The sequence below is a fragment of the Nicotiana sylvestris genome, chromosome 3 (genome assembly GCF_000393655.2).
Source record: "Nicotiana sylvestris chromosome 3, ASM39365v2, whole genome shotgun sequence".
NCBI classification, from domain to species: Eukaryota; Viridiplantae; Streptophyta; class Magnoliopsida; order Solanales; family Solanaceae; genus Nicotiana; species Nicotiana sylvestris.
Window position 1 is genome coordinate 192,644,592 of NC_091059.1, and position 14,976 is coordinate 192,659,567.

The 14,976-nt window shown below is 38.4% G+C and overlaps 1 protein-coding gene across 1 annotated transcript; it reads left to right on the forward strand.

Annotated features, from left to right (window-relative positions):
* Positions 1–520: 520 nt before the first annotated feature.
* On the forward strand, positions 521–14,414 carry LOC104213885 (uncharacterized). Its single transcript, XM_009763447.1, has 10 exons — positions 521–1,016; positions 1,230–1,472; positions 2,710–2,868; positions 10,079–10,188; positions 11,578–11,686; positions 12,004–12,159; positions 12,284–12,399; positions 12,471–12,637; positions 13,685–13,815; positions 13,897–14,414. The coding sequence occupies exons 1-10, from the start codon at positions 609–611 to the stop codon at positions 14,002–14,004; spliced, it is 1,707 nt and encodes a 568-aa protein (XP_009761749.1). The 5' UTR covers positions 521–608; the 3' UTR covers positions 14,005–14,414.
* Positions 14,415–14,976: the final 562 nt, after the last annotated feature.

The window sequence follows — 14,976 nt, forward strand, 5'->3', positions numbered from 1 at the left end:
TAAAGTAATGTATTTTAAAAACTACGAATGTCTGAATGAAACTTGGTAGAATATCGGGGCCGGAATGACAAAGTGGGACAAATAGAAGTGTTTATTAGGCTATTACTATGCAGTATAGTGGCTTTAAAAATGATAGCAAAAAACTTTATATTTTTTGAATATAAATGTATAATATACATATATTTTGTATATTTAGCTAGGAAAAATAATTATTTTTGACCGATCAGTCTAATGTGTAACTTGTTGTTTCACATTCAAAGAGCTTGCTTAAACGTTGAAACACTGTTCAATCTCCACCAAGGCTTTTCCAAATATACGCCGAAAGCCCAATCATTGTTCTCGAGCTGGCTTTACCGGAAAATGGGCCTATATGGCAGTCGGCATAAAGCCCAATCCATGGTATAAGAATTCAAATTCGTCAAACTTAAAAGGACCAAAACTGACCAGTAATATATTTAAGGGATAAATTATAGCCGATCCGAAACAAAAGGGACCATTTTGTCATTTTCTCATTAGCCACCCTATCCTTAAAACCTCCAAATACATCGGCTCTCGGAGTCGGGCTTGTTTCCCGACGCCTTATGGTTTAACAGTTAGTCCGATTGAAAATGGCGGCGACGGCTACCTTCAGCCTTCGCTCTCTACCCTCTAATCAATGGCTGCACAAACTCCGAACTCGAACAGCAACTGCATCAGTACGTTCACATTCATTCACTACTCTCGCTTCTCTTTCCCCCGTTGAAGATACCGAGGACATTCAATTGAACGTAAATTCCAAGGAAATGGTACAGGAAACGGTTCCTAGTACTAGTAACAACAACAACAATGACAAGTCGAAGAAGCCTTATTTTCCAAAGCGAGGGCAAACATTAGAATTAGTATGTGAATCCCTTGCTTTTAAAGGAAAAGGCGTTTGCAAAGTTGCTGACACTGGATTTGTACTCATGTGTGATCGAGCACTCCCTGGAGAACGATTTATTGGCCGTGTCACTCGCAAAAGAGAGAATTATGCCGAGGTGTCTGCTTTTTTCTCCTTTAATTCAAGTCTGATTAATTACATTACTCGTTTATCTCTATATATACGACGTTTATACTTATTATTTTGTTTTTAAGTTATTTAGCTTGCTTTTAGATTGGCGTGGATAGTATAGGCGAAATTTATTGGAAATGTTTTTAGTACTTGTACCCAATTTGTTGATTGATGTTATGCTGGTTGATAAGGATGGCAGGTGAAGAAATTGAAAACCTTAACACGGCATTTGGACTATGTTGAAGCACCGTGTGAACATGCTTCGCATTGTGGAGGTTGCAAGACGCAGAGCTTGTCGTATGAAGCTCAGCTCAGGGCCAAGGAGCAACAAGTGCGCGACCTGGTTGTACACGTGGGCAAGTTTTCTGATCGAGAGCCAGTATTTGCTGATGCTATGAAACCCATTGTTCCTTGTGATATCCAATTTCACTATAGGAATAAGGTCAGTAGAGGATTTCCCTATATTCACAATTTGGATATTGCTTAAATGTTGACGTAAACTTCTGCTCACTGTTACTAATAATGGAATCTAACACAGCATTACTAGGGTGGTTTTCTTTTTGGTGGTGTCTCGACTTGAAAGATCTACAATCTCTTGGAATCCACATAGACCTAGCGAAAATTCGGGCATAGTAGAACAGAAAGATCTTTTTGGGGATAGGTGAACCAATTAGTTTGGAATATGTTAGTACGTTTACGTTAGGCCTTATGCTTTCTAGGATTCTTTTAGTTCTATCAGAGATTTATATGCCAATCGAAAATATAGAGAACTTCTAGTACTCGTTATCTTATTCTTCTTATTTTTAATTTGTATAATATGGGTCTAGGATGATCATAAATGGCGGGGTATGATCTGTGAGACTTTATATAGCCAAACCTGGCTTGCTTGGAATTCGGGCGTAGTTACCAAAAGAATTCCACATGCTTGAATGCAGTGTTGATTAATCTGTAATGCATTAGGTTATTAAATTATTTCCAAATTAACCTAAATTATTTATCTTTTTTCTTATGGTGGTGCTCGGGCTAGTTTGTGCACCCTGACTAACCCATCTACCTCTCATTAGTAGAATATCAAATAAGTCTACCCACCAAATTCTAGACAGATGGCAAGAATTCACTCTATCACCTTTGTTGGAATCCGAACCTCATTACCAAAGTTATTGCTACAATTCTTCGACTTCTAGGCTACCTTCTTAGGGCATAATTTACTCAAAACTCAAAATGAAATAAAGTTAGAAGAGCCTTTCAAGAACATTAGAGAAAGAAAAAAATGAAGTTGTTATTTGCTAAAGTTAGAAGTGCTGGGAGCTAATTTTAGGGAGACCTAGGTAATTAAAGATTCGGGTGGTGTAGAAAGGTGTTGGAACTTTTCTTAGCAATAGTGTCTGTGGTTTAATATCAGTTAGCTTGAGTCAAATTACAGAAATCCACTTTAATTTTTCTTGTAAATTTCAGAAAAATAAATTGTTTTCTTTGAGGTCAATAATCTCCGGGTATGTGTTTTTATCTTTTCTTTTCTTTTTCTGTTTCACCCACTCGTCTTGTCTTCTTATGATGGTCTTATATGAGCATAATAGTCCTTACATTCAGAAAGTTATAGGGGAAATAGAATGACCAAAAACAATTAAGAGTTAATAAACAATGGATCCTTTACTTTATTTTTCTGCTTTGTGATGCAGATGGAGTTCTCGTTTGGCGCAAAGGGCTGGGTACCTGCTGAACAATTGCAAGACGATACAGAGGGCTCTCGCTATGCTTTGGGTCTGCATGCCCCTGGCTGTTTTGATAAGATTTTAAATGTGAATAAGTGCTTACTGCAAAGTGATTCCGGCAATGAGGTATGGTATGTGCTTTCTGAAACTAGTTAGGTTGATAGAGGCCAAATGTCTCTTTTTCTCTTGTACATGGTCTTTTGACTCACTTACAGTTTTTCTGGTGCATGGAATAAATTACTTTTTGAACTGTATTGTAGCATGGATCTAAGGCTTAGTGGTGACGGGGGTGAAGTGAACTGGTGAGTGGACCAATCTGGTGCTGCACTGTACCATTGTACTGGAAGCAGTGCTGGTGCATATTGTAGGGAGGAAATAAGCAGGCGGGAAACATCAAACATGAAAGGATGTTCTTTACCTCCCTCCCGCCGCCCCCACTCCCCACCTCGAAAAAATGAACTGGGGGATTTGAGGCGGATGAAGAAAGTGAGGAAACTTTTCCTAGATATTGATAAGAGATGGAGGACAGCTGCAACAGGGATTGGGTCATCACCGGCGTTGAGTTTGGGGAAAGCTGATGAGGGTTACGTGAATTCGGGACACCTGGAGGGACAACTGTCCAAGGGCAACTTTAATTCAAATCTCTTGGGCCCATTTCCCAGCCTTCTCAATTCACGGGCCACAAGCCAGATCAGGCCCAATATTGGTAGCAGTTCAGGAGTTATTAAAGAACCTGTGGTGGGCCAAAATTTTAATTACTACAAAGACCCAAAAAAGAAAGCCCATCAGAAGGCCAAGCCAATCAAACCCAATTTTATTCAGGAGTGGCGAGCTAAAGGTTTATTGATGGACCCTTGTCCTAAAGTCATCGTTGCTGCACCTTCTTCTATTTTCTCTCACCAGTCTCAAGCCACGAAGTCAATTGATGAATCCCTGCCGCATGCAACTGCTGAAACATATCTGGAAGCAGCTGATGAAGCTGATGATGAAGCAGAATCTCTTTTGGCCAACCTTAGGGGTCTTCCTCAACAACGGGGTTGGTCAGAAGTTGCTTCTACTGCCTTAATGTGCTCAGAATCTGATTCCTACACTGAGGCACTTCCTTTACCATGGCATGAAGGAGAGCAATTGGAAGTTCATGGAATCCAACAGAGTATTCAGCAACCTACAACAATAGAAACCTCCAAGTGGACCAAATTGGTTATGGAAAAGTTTGCAAGGCATTTGGGGTCAATACAGTGGGGTTTGAGCATGAAATTTTCGATTTAATTACCAGAATGGATCAAAAAAGGTGGTACAGAGGTTCAAATTTAATTGCAATATCAACTATGAGGGAAGAAACAAAAGGGATAGGGGTAGGTATGGCAAGAATATGTCCTCATGAAAGTAAAAATTCTTAGCTTGAACATTTGCGGTCTGAACAAGGAAAATAAAAGGAGTACGCTTGTATCTCTAGTTAGAAAATGGAAAGCTGACATCATGTGTCTCCCAAGAAACCAAAATGGAGAGCATTCCAACTTTTATGATTTACCAAATCTGGGGGAATAGGTGGGTAGATTGGGCAGAATTTTGAAGGCTAGTGGCACTAGGGGTGGTATTCTTATCTTGTGGGATAAGAGAATGTGGAGGTGTATTGATTCTCTTCAAGGTTGCTTCACAATGACTTGCTTCCTTGAGAGCTTACATGAAGATTTTAGATGGGGTTTTACAGGTGTATATGGACCTCACAACACTATAGAGAGGGAGGTGTTTTGGCAGGAACTAGGTGCAATAAGAGGGATTTGCGGTGATCAGTGGGTCGTAGGAGGGGATTTCAATGCTTGTAGGTTCGAATCTGAGAGGTTGAATTGTACTAGAAGGGCCAAAGCTATGAAGAGCTTCTCATAAACAATTGTGGACCTGCAGCTAATGGACTTGCCTCTACAAGGGGCTCAATATACCTGGTCAAGAGGGGAGGACATTTTCCAACAGATCGACAGATTCTTAGTCTCTCTAGAATGGAATGAAAGCTTCAATGTTGTCAAGCAATTGGCTCTTCCAAGAGTTATTTCAGATCACAAACCTTTATTGTTAGAAAGTGGAGAATGGGACACAACACCATCTTATTTCAAGTTCGAAAACATGTGGTTGCAACAAGAAGGATTCATTGATATGGTGAAGGGGTGGTGGCAGAACTATACAATAGGTGGCAGTCCAGATTTTGTACTCATCCAGAAGCTGAGGTGCTTGAAAAAAGATTTTACCAACTGGAATAGGGAAGTCTTTGGTAAGCTAGACACGAGGAGAAGCAGAGCGCTAGATGAGCTGTCAGTTTTAGAGCAGGCAATAGAAAACAGAGCTCCTAACCAGCTTGAAAAGCAAAGGTTCTTAGCTCTGAAAATGGAGTTGGAAAAGATTGCTAAAGCAGAAGAAACCTCATGGAGGCAGAAATCTAGATGCTTGTGGTTAAAAGAAGGGGATAAGAATACTAGATATTTCCATATAATGGCCAACTCATATAGGAGGTATTCTATTTACAAGCTCAAGATAGGCGATGAGATTACAGATGATAAAGAATTGATCAAGAAGGAGATCTTGAACTACTACCAGAATCTCTACAGAAAATGAAGAGTGGAGACCAACTTCCAGCTTTGATGATGTTGCCAGCCTATCAGAAGAAGAAAGAGAGAGACGCTAGAGCAATGCTTTGAGGAAGAAGAAGTACATGCCATCATTCAGTCATGTTCCCCTGATAAGGCCCCAGGACCAGATGGCTTCACTATGGCTTTTTTCCAGAAGTCATAGGATTTTATCAGACCAGAGATCATGGTTGCACTTAATCAATTACATCAACAAGGTTACATGGTGAAATCATGCAATGCTTCATTTATTGCTCCGATTCCAAAAAAAAATGATGCTATTGAACTTAGGGACTATAGACTAATTAGCCTTATTGGTAGTGTATACAAGATTGTGGCCAAGCTGTTGGCAGAAAGATTGAAGAGAGTTGTAGGAAAGCTGGTGTCTGCTCACCAGAATGCATTCATCAAGCAAAGACAAAGACAGATAACTGATGCAGCTCTAATTGCTAATAAGGTCTTGGATTGGAGGATTAAAAATGGGGAACCTGGTGTGATGTGTAAATTGGACATAGAGAAGGCATTTGATCAACTTAATTGGTCCTACTTGCTTTCTATTTTGAAGAAAATGTGTTTTGGGGACAAATGGTTGAAGTGGATCAAATATTGCATCTCTACCGTCAAGTACTCAGTCTTAGTGAACGAAGGTCCTGTGGGCTTCTTCTCTCCTCAAAAAGGAATAAAGCAAGGGGATCCACTCTCTCCTTTCTTGTTCATACTAGCCACAAAGGGTTTAAGTAAAATGATTGAAAAGGCCAGGCAAATGCAGTGGATTCAGGGGTTCAATGTAGGTACAAACATTGGGAACACTATTACTATATCACACTTATTGTACGCAGATGATACTCTGATCTTCTGTGAGGCAAATAGAACTCAAATCATGTACTTGAATCTCACACTACTTCTCTTTGAAGCCTTATCAGGTCTACATGTCAACAAACTGAAAAGTATCATCTACTCTGTCAATAATGTACTTAACATTGAGGACCGAGCAGAAATCATGGGGTGCAGTATTGGAACACTACCTAGTACCTACTTGGGCCTACCACTGGGAGCTAAATTCAAAAGCTGTGAGATTTGGAATGGAGTTGTGGAAAATTTTGAGAAGAGGTTGGCTTCCTGGAAGTTGCAATACCTATCTATAGGGGGAAGAATAACTCTTATTAGAGTGTACTTGACAGTATTCCTACTTACTTCATGTCCTTGTTTCCCATCCCTATAAAGGTGCTAAAAAAGCTGGACAAATTAAGGAGAGACTTTTTATGAAAGGGGAATAACAGTTCTCACAAATTTCATCTGGTAAAGTGGGACAAAGTCGTGTAGCCCAAGTGCAATGGTGGGTTGGGGGTCAGAGATCTTGCCATGCAAAATAAGTGTCTGCTAATGAAGGGGTTATGGAGGTATGGTACAGATGATACAAGTTTTTCGAAGAAGGTGATCAATGCTAAACATGGGGAAAATGATAATTGGAGCACTAAAATTGTCAATGCCCCCTACGGAGTAGGACCTTGGAAGTATGTTAGTAAGTTAGGGAATGAATTTTTCTAGAATGTCCATTTCAAGCCGGGCAATGGAGCACACATCAAATTCTGGAAAGATAAGTGGCTCAACAATTCTACACTTATGGAAGACTATCCTAATCTTTTCCACTTTGCCCTGGGCAAGAACTCCTCAATTGCTCAAAACAGAACTACCAATACTTGGGATGTGCACTTTAGAAGAGCAGCTCAAGACTGGGAGATTGAAAGCTTGATGGAAATGATAGCCAAAGTGGAGGCTTACAATATTGATGGAAATGCTTCGGACATGATGAGATGGGGCAGTAAGGGTAGTTTCACTGTCAAAGAATGTTATAGGCAACTCAATTCTCGGAATCAAGTTCTTGATTCATGGCCTTGGAAGCTGATATGGAGGACCAAATTACCAGTGAAGGTCATTGGTTTCAACTGGACAACCCTACATGAAGCTTGCTTAACTCAAGATAATCTCAACAGAAGAGGGTTTCAACTAGTTAATAGATGTTATCTATGCAGGAGGAACCAGGAATCTATCAATCACCTCCTCCTACACTGTCCGTAGCCATTGATATATGGAACATGTTCTATAGTATTTTTGGGATAAGTTGGGTCATGCCACAAAATCTGAGAGACGCATACTTGAGTTGGAGTCTTTGGCCAGTTGATAAGTCCATTAAAAAGATCTGGATTATGATACCTGCAGTTATTTTTTGGTGTCTATGGAATGAGAGAAACAAAAGATGTTTTGATGGCATCTCAACTCCAAACCACTCCATTAAAGCAAAATGTTTAACCAATCTTTTTTGCTGGACAAAGCTGTCCTCAATAGTTAGTACTGAACAATTTTTGGAGTTTATTAGCTCTCTTGTCCTAGATTGAGACATTGTATAGGGGCTAGCAACTCACTTTTGTTTTTTGTATATCTACTTCTTGTAAGTAGCTCCTTGTACTCTTGCATCTTCTTGATGCCTTTTAATACAACAATTTATTTCATCAAAAAAAAGAGATGGAGGAAATTAGCAGTGAGAACATGTTGGGAGAATGGAAAATGGGGAAGCAAGAAATAGAAGAGAGTTAAAAGCTGGGAATATAGCATTATAAGAAAAATTCCACACCGGGGATTCCTTGACAATCTGAACTATATATCATGAATATGGCAAAGTTGCGTTATTCTTCTGTTGTATGAATTTCAGAATTTTGCGTTGCTAAATTTTTTTCTTTTCTCTTTTTGTTTTTTGATTGGTTAGTGTAGAATGGAGGAGTGGTCATGTCTCTTTCACATAAGTCTACACGAGTATGCACCTCTTTACTGAACCCGAACAAAATAGTGCTTCTTAAAAATGCATGAAGATGTAAAGATGATTCTAGTTACAGCTTTAAAAAAAAGAAATAGATACATTCTAGTTAGTATGCTTCAAGCCACTGGTAGCTTCTTTAAAACATCCTTATTCCTGGTGTCTCTATTTTAGATTTATCCAATATAAATCAACTTTGGAGCTTAGACCGGGTTGTCTTTGTTGGCTTTTCAAGACCATTTCCGCCCTTTTCTTGTGTATGCTTCTAGTTTTTTGGAGGTTACTCCAAAAAAAATTAATGCCATGGGAGGGGGAGGGTGAAAGAGCGATTCGATAAGAACTAGTTTGGGATCAGCAACCAAAGGGTTTTCGTTTAGTGAACTCTTGCCACCCTATCTTATTTGACCTACATTCCATTTAGATTGGTTCAATAATGAAATCTTTCCCTAATCGTCCTAACTACTAACTTCAAAAAGTCAAATAACATTTTGAGATATTATTTAAATGCAAGATTGGATCACTTAGTACTGACATTATGATCCTCATATGAGGATTCTGTATTATGGAACTTAGTAATTGAAAATGTAAAAAATAACATTCCAAAAAGGGGTAAAGAGGTATAAATTAAGAGTAAAAAAGAGGTATAAATTATTCAGGAAAAAAGACAGGTGTATAAGCCCTCCGCCAAGCAAAGTAAGTCTAGTATTTAAGTGGAGAAGGGTAAAGGGGGCCCATTATCCCCAAGTTTCGAAGGATGCTGTTGGTACAAGGGTTGGCTCCCGACTTGTTATCCAATCATAAAAAAAGAGGTATAAAAGAGCACATCGTCGAACATACCAACCTACTTCATGTCTTCCGTGCCTGAAGCTGTGACGAAAAACTGAAGAAGTTGCAATAGGATATTTGTGGGACACAAAGGAGGAAGCAAAGAAGTTTGGTTTGGTGAACTGGGATGTGATCGCATCTCCTGTGGAAGAAGGGGTTAGGGATAAAAGTGTTTGAGTTTTTTCATTAAAACAGTACTAGGAAAATAGATTTGGACATTTGGCAACTAGAGTCGAGGTTTTCATTGTATACGAGTATGGAGTCCAAGAGTAGAGATTGGGGACAGAGTGTATCGCAATGCCTTATGCATGAGGTCTTTGGTGACATAATGAAAGTATGGAGGTGAGTTTCTTATTAGTATGTCCGTGGCGGAGATAGAGTAAGTTCTTGAACATTGAAGGTGCGATTATGAACAATTGAGCAACTCAGTCACAGCATTATTTAGCATATCAAGCTAGAAGACGTTGACGGTAGCACAGGTGTACAGGGAGGAGGAAGTTGGAGAATTCTGAAATCTTCTAACTTTACCAGTAGATGATATCAGACATATTAGGATTCCTAATATGATTTTTCTCCTGTTCATGGTGAATATTTTCTAGGAAATAGGAATAATGGGAAAATTTCTTGGGCTTGGCTGTTAAACAAAAGTTCAAGCCAGTGCTTATACTTGTCAATCCTCGTATCAGTTTGTATTTTAATTTTCTGAATGATTGAAAAAGGAAATATTTCACTGGAAATACTGCCCTCTAGCTCATATACAGTGGTTTTAGTAGGATACAAGAGCTACCACTTATATTTGGCATATTTTCACTTTTTTTTGGAGATTGTCAGCAGCAACAGAGACCTACTAAGGTAAAATAGAGAAAATGAAATGGTGCTAAGAGTGGCTTGTTTTGCTCATCTGTACTGTTTGCTGATTTGCACATTGTGATACAGGATGTTTTCCTCAATTCTTTTTCAATTATGCTTATAATTAACTCTGACTTGGTATTCGGTTTTCTTTTCAACAAAAGTATTTTGCTTTGTTTTTTTCTTTTTTTCTACGATGCAGTTTCTTGTTTAAAAATGATGTGTGATTTAGGTTCTTGAAGCTGTGCAAGGATGCTGGCGGGATCCAGAACTGGGACTTTCTCCATATGATGTGCACTCTCACTCTGGGTTTCTGAAGCATCTAATGCTTAGAACAGGCAGGTATTTGAATCCTCTTTCAGTCCTTGTGTGAATATAGCAAATAAGTCGCATGTTACATTAAGGCCTCATTTGTTTTTTTTTAAGATTAAGACGTCTGAATCTGAATACACATCTGAATATATTAAGATGTGTATTAAGATCTAAATACTAAATAGTTAAGACTGTTTGATTTTTAACATCTGAATGTATAAAATTTATCTTTATTTGAAAATTAATAAACATAAAATTCAAATGAAATACTAACTAATCTAATATTCTATCAATAAAATATATAATTTTTTAAAATATGATAGTTTTTGATGGTGATTGCTAACGGGTGAATGCCGACTAGAGGCGGTGGTTGGTGGTAGTTTAGGTTGATGATGGTGGTTCATGCTAGTAGCTAGTAGTGATTGGTAGTGGTGGCGATTATGATTGAGGATGGTGGTAGTGGGTGGTGATAGTTAATAATGGCGGGTGGTGGTACTAGTTGTGACTGAGGAAAGTGGTGGGTTAGTGGTAGTAGGTTATAATGATGGGCAATGCCGGCTGTGGTTGTTGACGATGATGGGGTGGTCAGTTGTGGTAGTTGAGGTGGATGTGTGTTAATTGTAAGTGAGAATGATGGTGGTCGGAGTTGTGGGGATAGTGGATGGTGATGGTCGATAATGGTGGAGGATGATGGTGGCGTGGTGGTGGTGGTGGCATGGTGATAATTGATAATGGTAGGCGGTGGCGGCAGTTAATAATAAATATGCGATAGCATCTTAATGAAATTAAGTCTCTGTTATAGATCTTAATCATACAGACGTATTCAGACCCATTAAGTGGTTGTGAGGTAAAACACACACATACTTAATGATTAAGATCTGAATAATTAAGATTCAGACTTTAAAAACAAACACACTTAATGTCTGAGATCTGAATGATTAAGATTCAGACCTCCATTAAGTGCAAACAAATGAGACCTAAGCATCACTTTCCTTTTTCTGGGGGTGGGTTAGTTGGGGTGCCTGGGGTGGCATGGGAGTAGTAGTAATCTTTGAGCAGCTAAGTATGAATAAAAATAATCTACAACAACGAGATTTCAATCCTGAACTAGGGTATCAGCTGTATGAATCATCAGTTACCATTTCGCTCCAATTGGATTTGTTTCATTCTATTACCAATATTTGTCTTACAGGTCAAATTAGGGGTTCTCTAAATTAGGAGACGTTACTTTTTGGTGCTTAGTTCCAGGTTATGTTTGTGATCTGAACAAGTATTTTCTTTAAATTTTAGCTTCTTCCCTAAATTGCAAGGATAAGTTGCTTGGTCTTTGTTGTACTGTATTTGGAGTTAGTTATTATCTTTTGGATGCTGTACCTTACACCTAACAAGAGTCTTTCACTGTGTCAATCTTGCTTGCAGGAATGTTGAAACTGGTCTTCCTGAGCTTATGGTTAATTTTGTGACTTCTTCTTACAATCCTGAATGCTTGAGGCCCATTGTTGAGAAAATCGCAGCTATTCCTGAAGTGGTTGGTTAACATAATTGCAGATAATTTTGTTCTTTTGTCTATTAGGATGAAGAAATTCCAAAAATTAACTTCTTAGTTTGAGAGTCATATTTCTTGACAAGTAAATTGCTTTTAATCCTGAACCAAATCCGGGCCTCCTAAGTCAATTTTTTAATCAACTCAATCCTCTACATGTTGACTGGTTGTGTCTTTTCAGATGATTTGTAGCCTTCTAATTCCACAACATTACCTTTCATTCGGTCACTGTAGATTTCCACAAAAATTCTCTCATCAACTTTTTTGATATTTCTCAGTTTTGCTCTTTTGATGTCTAACAGGTAAGCATTGTTAACAATGTGAACACTTCTATCGGCAACACATCCGTTGGGGAGAAGGAATATACATTGTATGGAAAATCTACCATTACAGAGATTCTAAGAGGGCTTACTTTCCAAATATCAGCTAACTCTTTCTTTCAGACAAATACACACCAGGTATTTGGTAAAGAAATGGAAGGGACCAGATCTTTGATTTTTTTTCTAGTTCACTTCCGGACCCTGTTCAACTTTCCATCTTATGATAAATTTGGTGCTAAATAAAAACTCTTGCACTTTTCAGGCAGAGATTCTCTATAAACTAATTGAGGATTGCGCCTTTCTTAAAGGAGATGGCTCTGAAATTGTTCTTGACTTATTTTGTGGGACAGGAACCATTGGCCTTACACTGGCCAAAAGGTAATAAATCTCACCCCTGATGCAAGTTCATGATTTTGCTTATATGATATTACTACTATTTCAATTTGCAGGGTGAAGCATGTTTATGGTTTTGAAGTAGTTGCTCAAGCTGTCTCCGATGCACGTCAGAATGCCAAGTTAAATTGCATTGATAATGCAACTTTTATCGAAGGAGATCTGAATAAAATTGATTTGAACTTCGCCAGCAACTTGCCTACGCCGGATATTGTCATCACAGGTTCGTTCATGTTTTTTATGGATAATTTATTTCATTTGAGACTAGCTGTATTTTGTAAGTTGGCCAACCTCTTTAGGATGGCTCTCTACGCGTGTCCCCTTTGAGAGGAAAAGATTAAATTTGTGTTTTGGGGGGGGGGGGGGGGTTGGGGTGTGTGTGTGGTCAGCAATCCTTATACTGTAAGATCAGTAGTTGTATTCGTACAAAAGGATTCATATGAAATGATTAATGTACTTAGGAAGTGATAAATTTGTTGAGAAAGGAAAAATTGTCACTGCCATGTTGCATCAGGAAGTCTCTTGTAAGTTGGCCGAGCTCTTTGGCATTAGTTCTATATTCGTGTCCCCTACTCCCCTTCAGAAGAAAAGATTGAAATCGAACAATGAATTTGTGAAGCTATCCCCTATTTCGACATCTCAACCACAGAGAAGTTGTTTCCTGTGGTAGATGATATTTGCAATTCTTGAACGAGATCTTTGCTGTTGTATTTTTACTGTTTTCAGTAAATGGCTGCTGAGTTCAGTATTTAGTACTTAATCTACTTGAAGATTACTTGTTCCTGAGCAACTCTTTTTCATTTGATGAAGTAAGATATTTCATTAAAGGCATCAAGAAGATGAAATAGGTACAAAGAGAGACTTAGCTCCACATGAGAGAATTATGCTAAGATCAGGGAGCTAACAAAGTCCTTGAAAGGATCAGTACTATTTAAGGGGTTAGATTCGTCCAGCTACACATCTAGCTTTTAGTGAGTAGTTTGGGTTGAGATCCTATCAAATCGCCTGTGGTCTCTCTGGGATCATTATCTAGATCTTTTTGATGGCTTTATCACTCTCTATGAGCATCAGCATTCATAGTCTTCTTTAATTGACTGTGGAATTACCCAACTGCGTCCAAAAATAGAGTTATTGAGCAACTCATCGCTGATGGTTTGCAAAGTTTTTCTAATGGATAGGAATTGCTGTGATCTTGGTGTGTGTGGTGCAGCTTTTGGGTAGTGCTTGATTCATGGAATTGCTTACATTCGTTTTTTGGTCATAACTGCAGATCCTAATCGCCCTGGTATGCACATCAAATTGATCAATTTTTTGCTAAAGTTAAAGGCAACACGCATTGTTTATGTATCATGTAATCCTGCCACCTGTGCTCGTGATCTTAATTACCTCTGTTATGGTGTGGTGAGTATTTGAGTTATCATATTAATCCCACGAGAATTTACAATTCAGTTTGCTAAAGTCCATTACATTTTCCAAATGCAGCCAGAGCAGAATATAGAAGGCCATTACAGGCTGAGTAGCTTACAACCAGTTGACATGTTTCCACACACACCTCATATTGAATGTGTTTGCTTGCTTGAGCTTCGGTGAATACCCTGGTTGTAAATATCTCTGAATTTCTTATGCCCATTACGTTCTTGCTGCATTCTGGGGCTGTCGGCATAAACTCTTATGGGATTTAGAAGTTGAAGAATGCACACGCGAGTTGTGCAGCGCAAACTGTTGGTGCTAGTGGTGAATAAATTGTTCATTCTACAAGTTTGCGACCTCGTGTCACTTGCACAGAACGAGCAAGCGACGTCAATCAACCACCTTCCTGATTTGACTATGTATAATTGTTGAACTTTGTAGTTCCTCTTTGCTTTGCTTTCTTTGATGAATTTACTTAGTTATGATCGAATTCTTCTCTGTCCTTTGTATGAGGAATTTCAGTTGAAGTCCGCGTTTAATCAATTCCAGTTTAATGAGAATGCAAATACGTAGACTTCTTGTGGTGATCATAGTCAGCTTACTACGAAACAATTGCTACTTTACATGTTGGTTGATGTATCAATTCATGAAGTATTACTCATTTTTTATTTTTGTTTAACTTTTATCTGGAATCAAAAAAGAAGTACGTGCATATCATATGTGCCTTATAATTGTTTCACAAAGATCAAAACCCAAAGTTGCTTGTAAGGTGTGATTCTTTACAAGATCACACACCATTCCTAGGGAAGACGCAGAATAAATTCTTTAGTTTTTCCTTCAAATTTTGTGGAAGTGATTAATAATTACTAAAGAATCAACCTGGCTGTACTCTATCACAATTCCTCTCATGGAATGCTAGAAAATTCAATTAGCTAAATAGGGAATTCCATGAAGAAGGCTTTGATAAAGAGTGTTTGCAGGTTCAATGTTCAAGATTAAGAAAATCGATATTTACTTGACAGAGAATGCTTATACTCTGAGAAATAAATCTCTTGCGTTTGTTTTTACCTTTTCTTGGTAATGCTGGTGCGACCAAACAAACTGACTTTGACTCGCTAATATGATTCTCTCGACTTAGAATATGATCTCTTA

Bases quoted from the DNA above. Each gene is read 5' to 3' on its own strand.
- LOC104213885 (XM_009763447.1), top strand. From the start codon at position 609: ATGGCGGCGACGGCTACCTTCAGCCTTCGCTCTCTACCCTCTAATCAA. The intron at 12,160-12,283 runs GTATTTGGTAAA...TGCACTTTTCAG, and splicing joins TTCAGACAAATACACACCAG to GCAGAGATTCTCTATAAACT. The intron at 12,638-13,684 runs GTTCGTTCATGT...TCATAACTGCAG, and splicing joins GCCGGATATTGTCATCACAG to ATCCTAATCGCCCTGGTATG.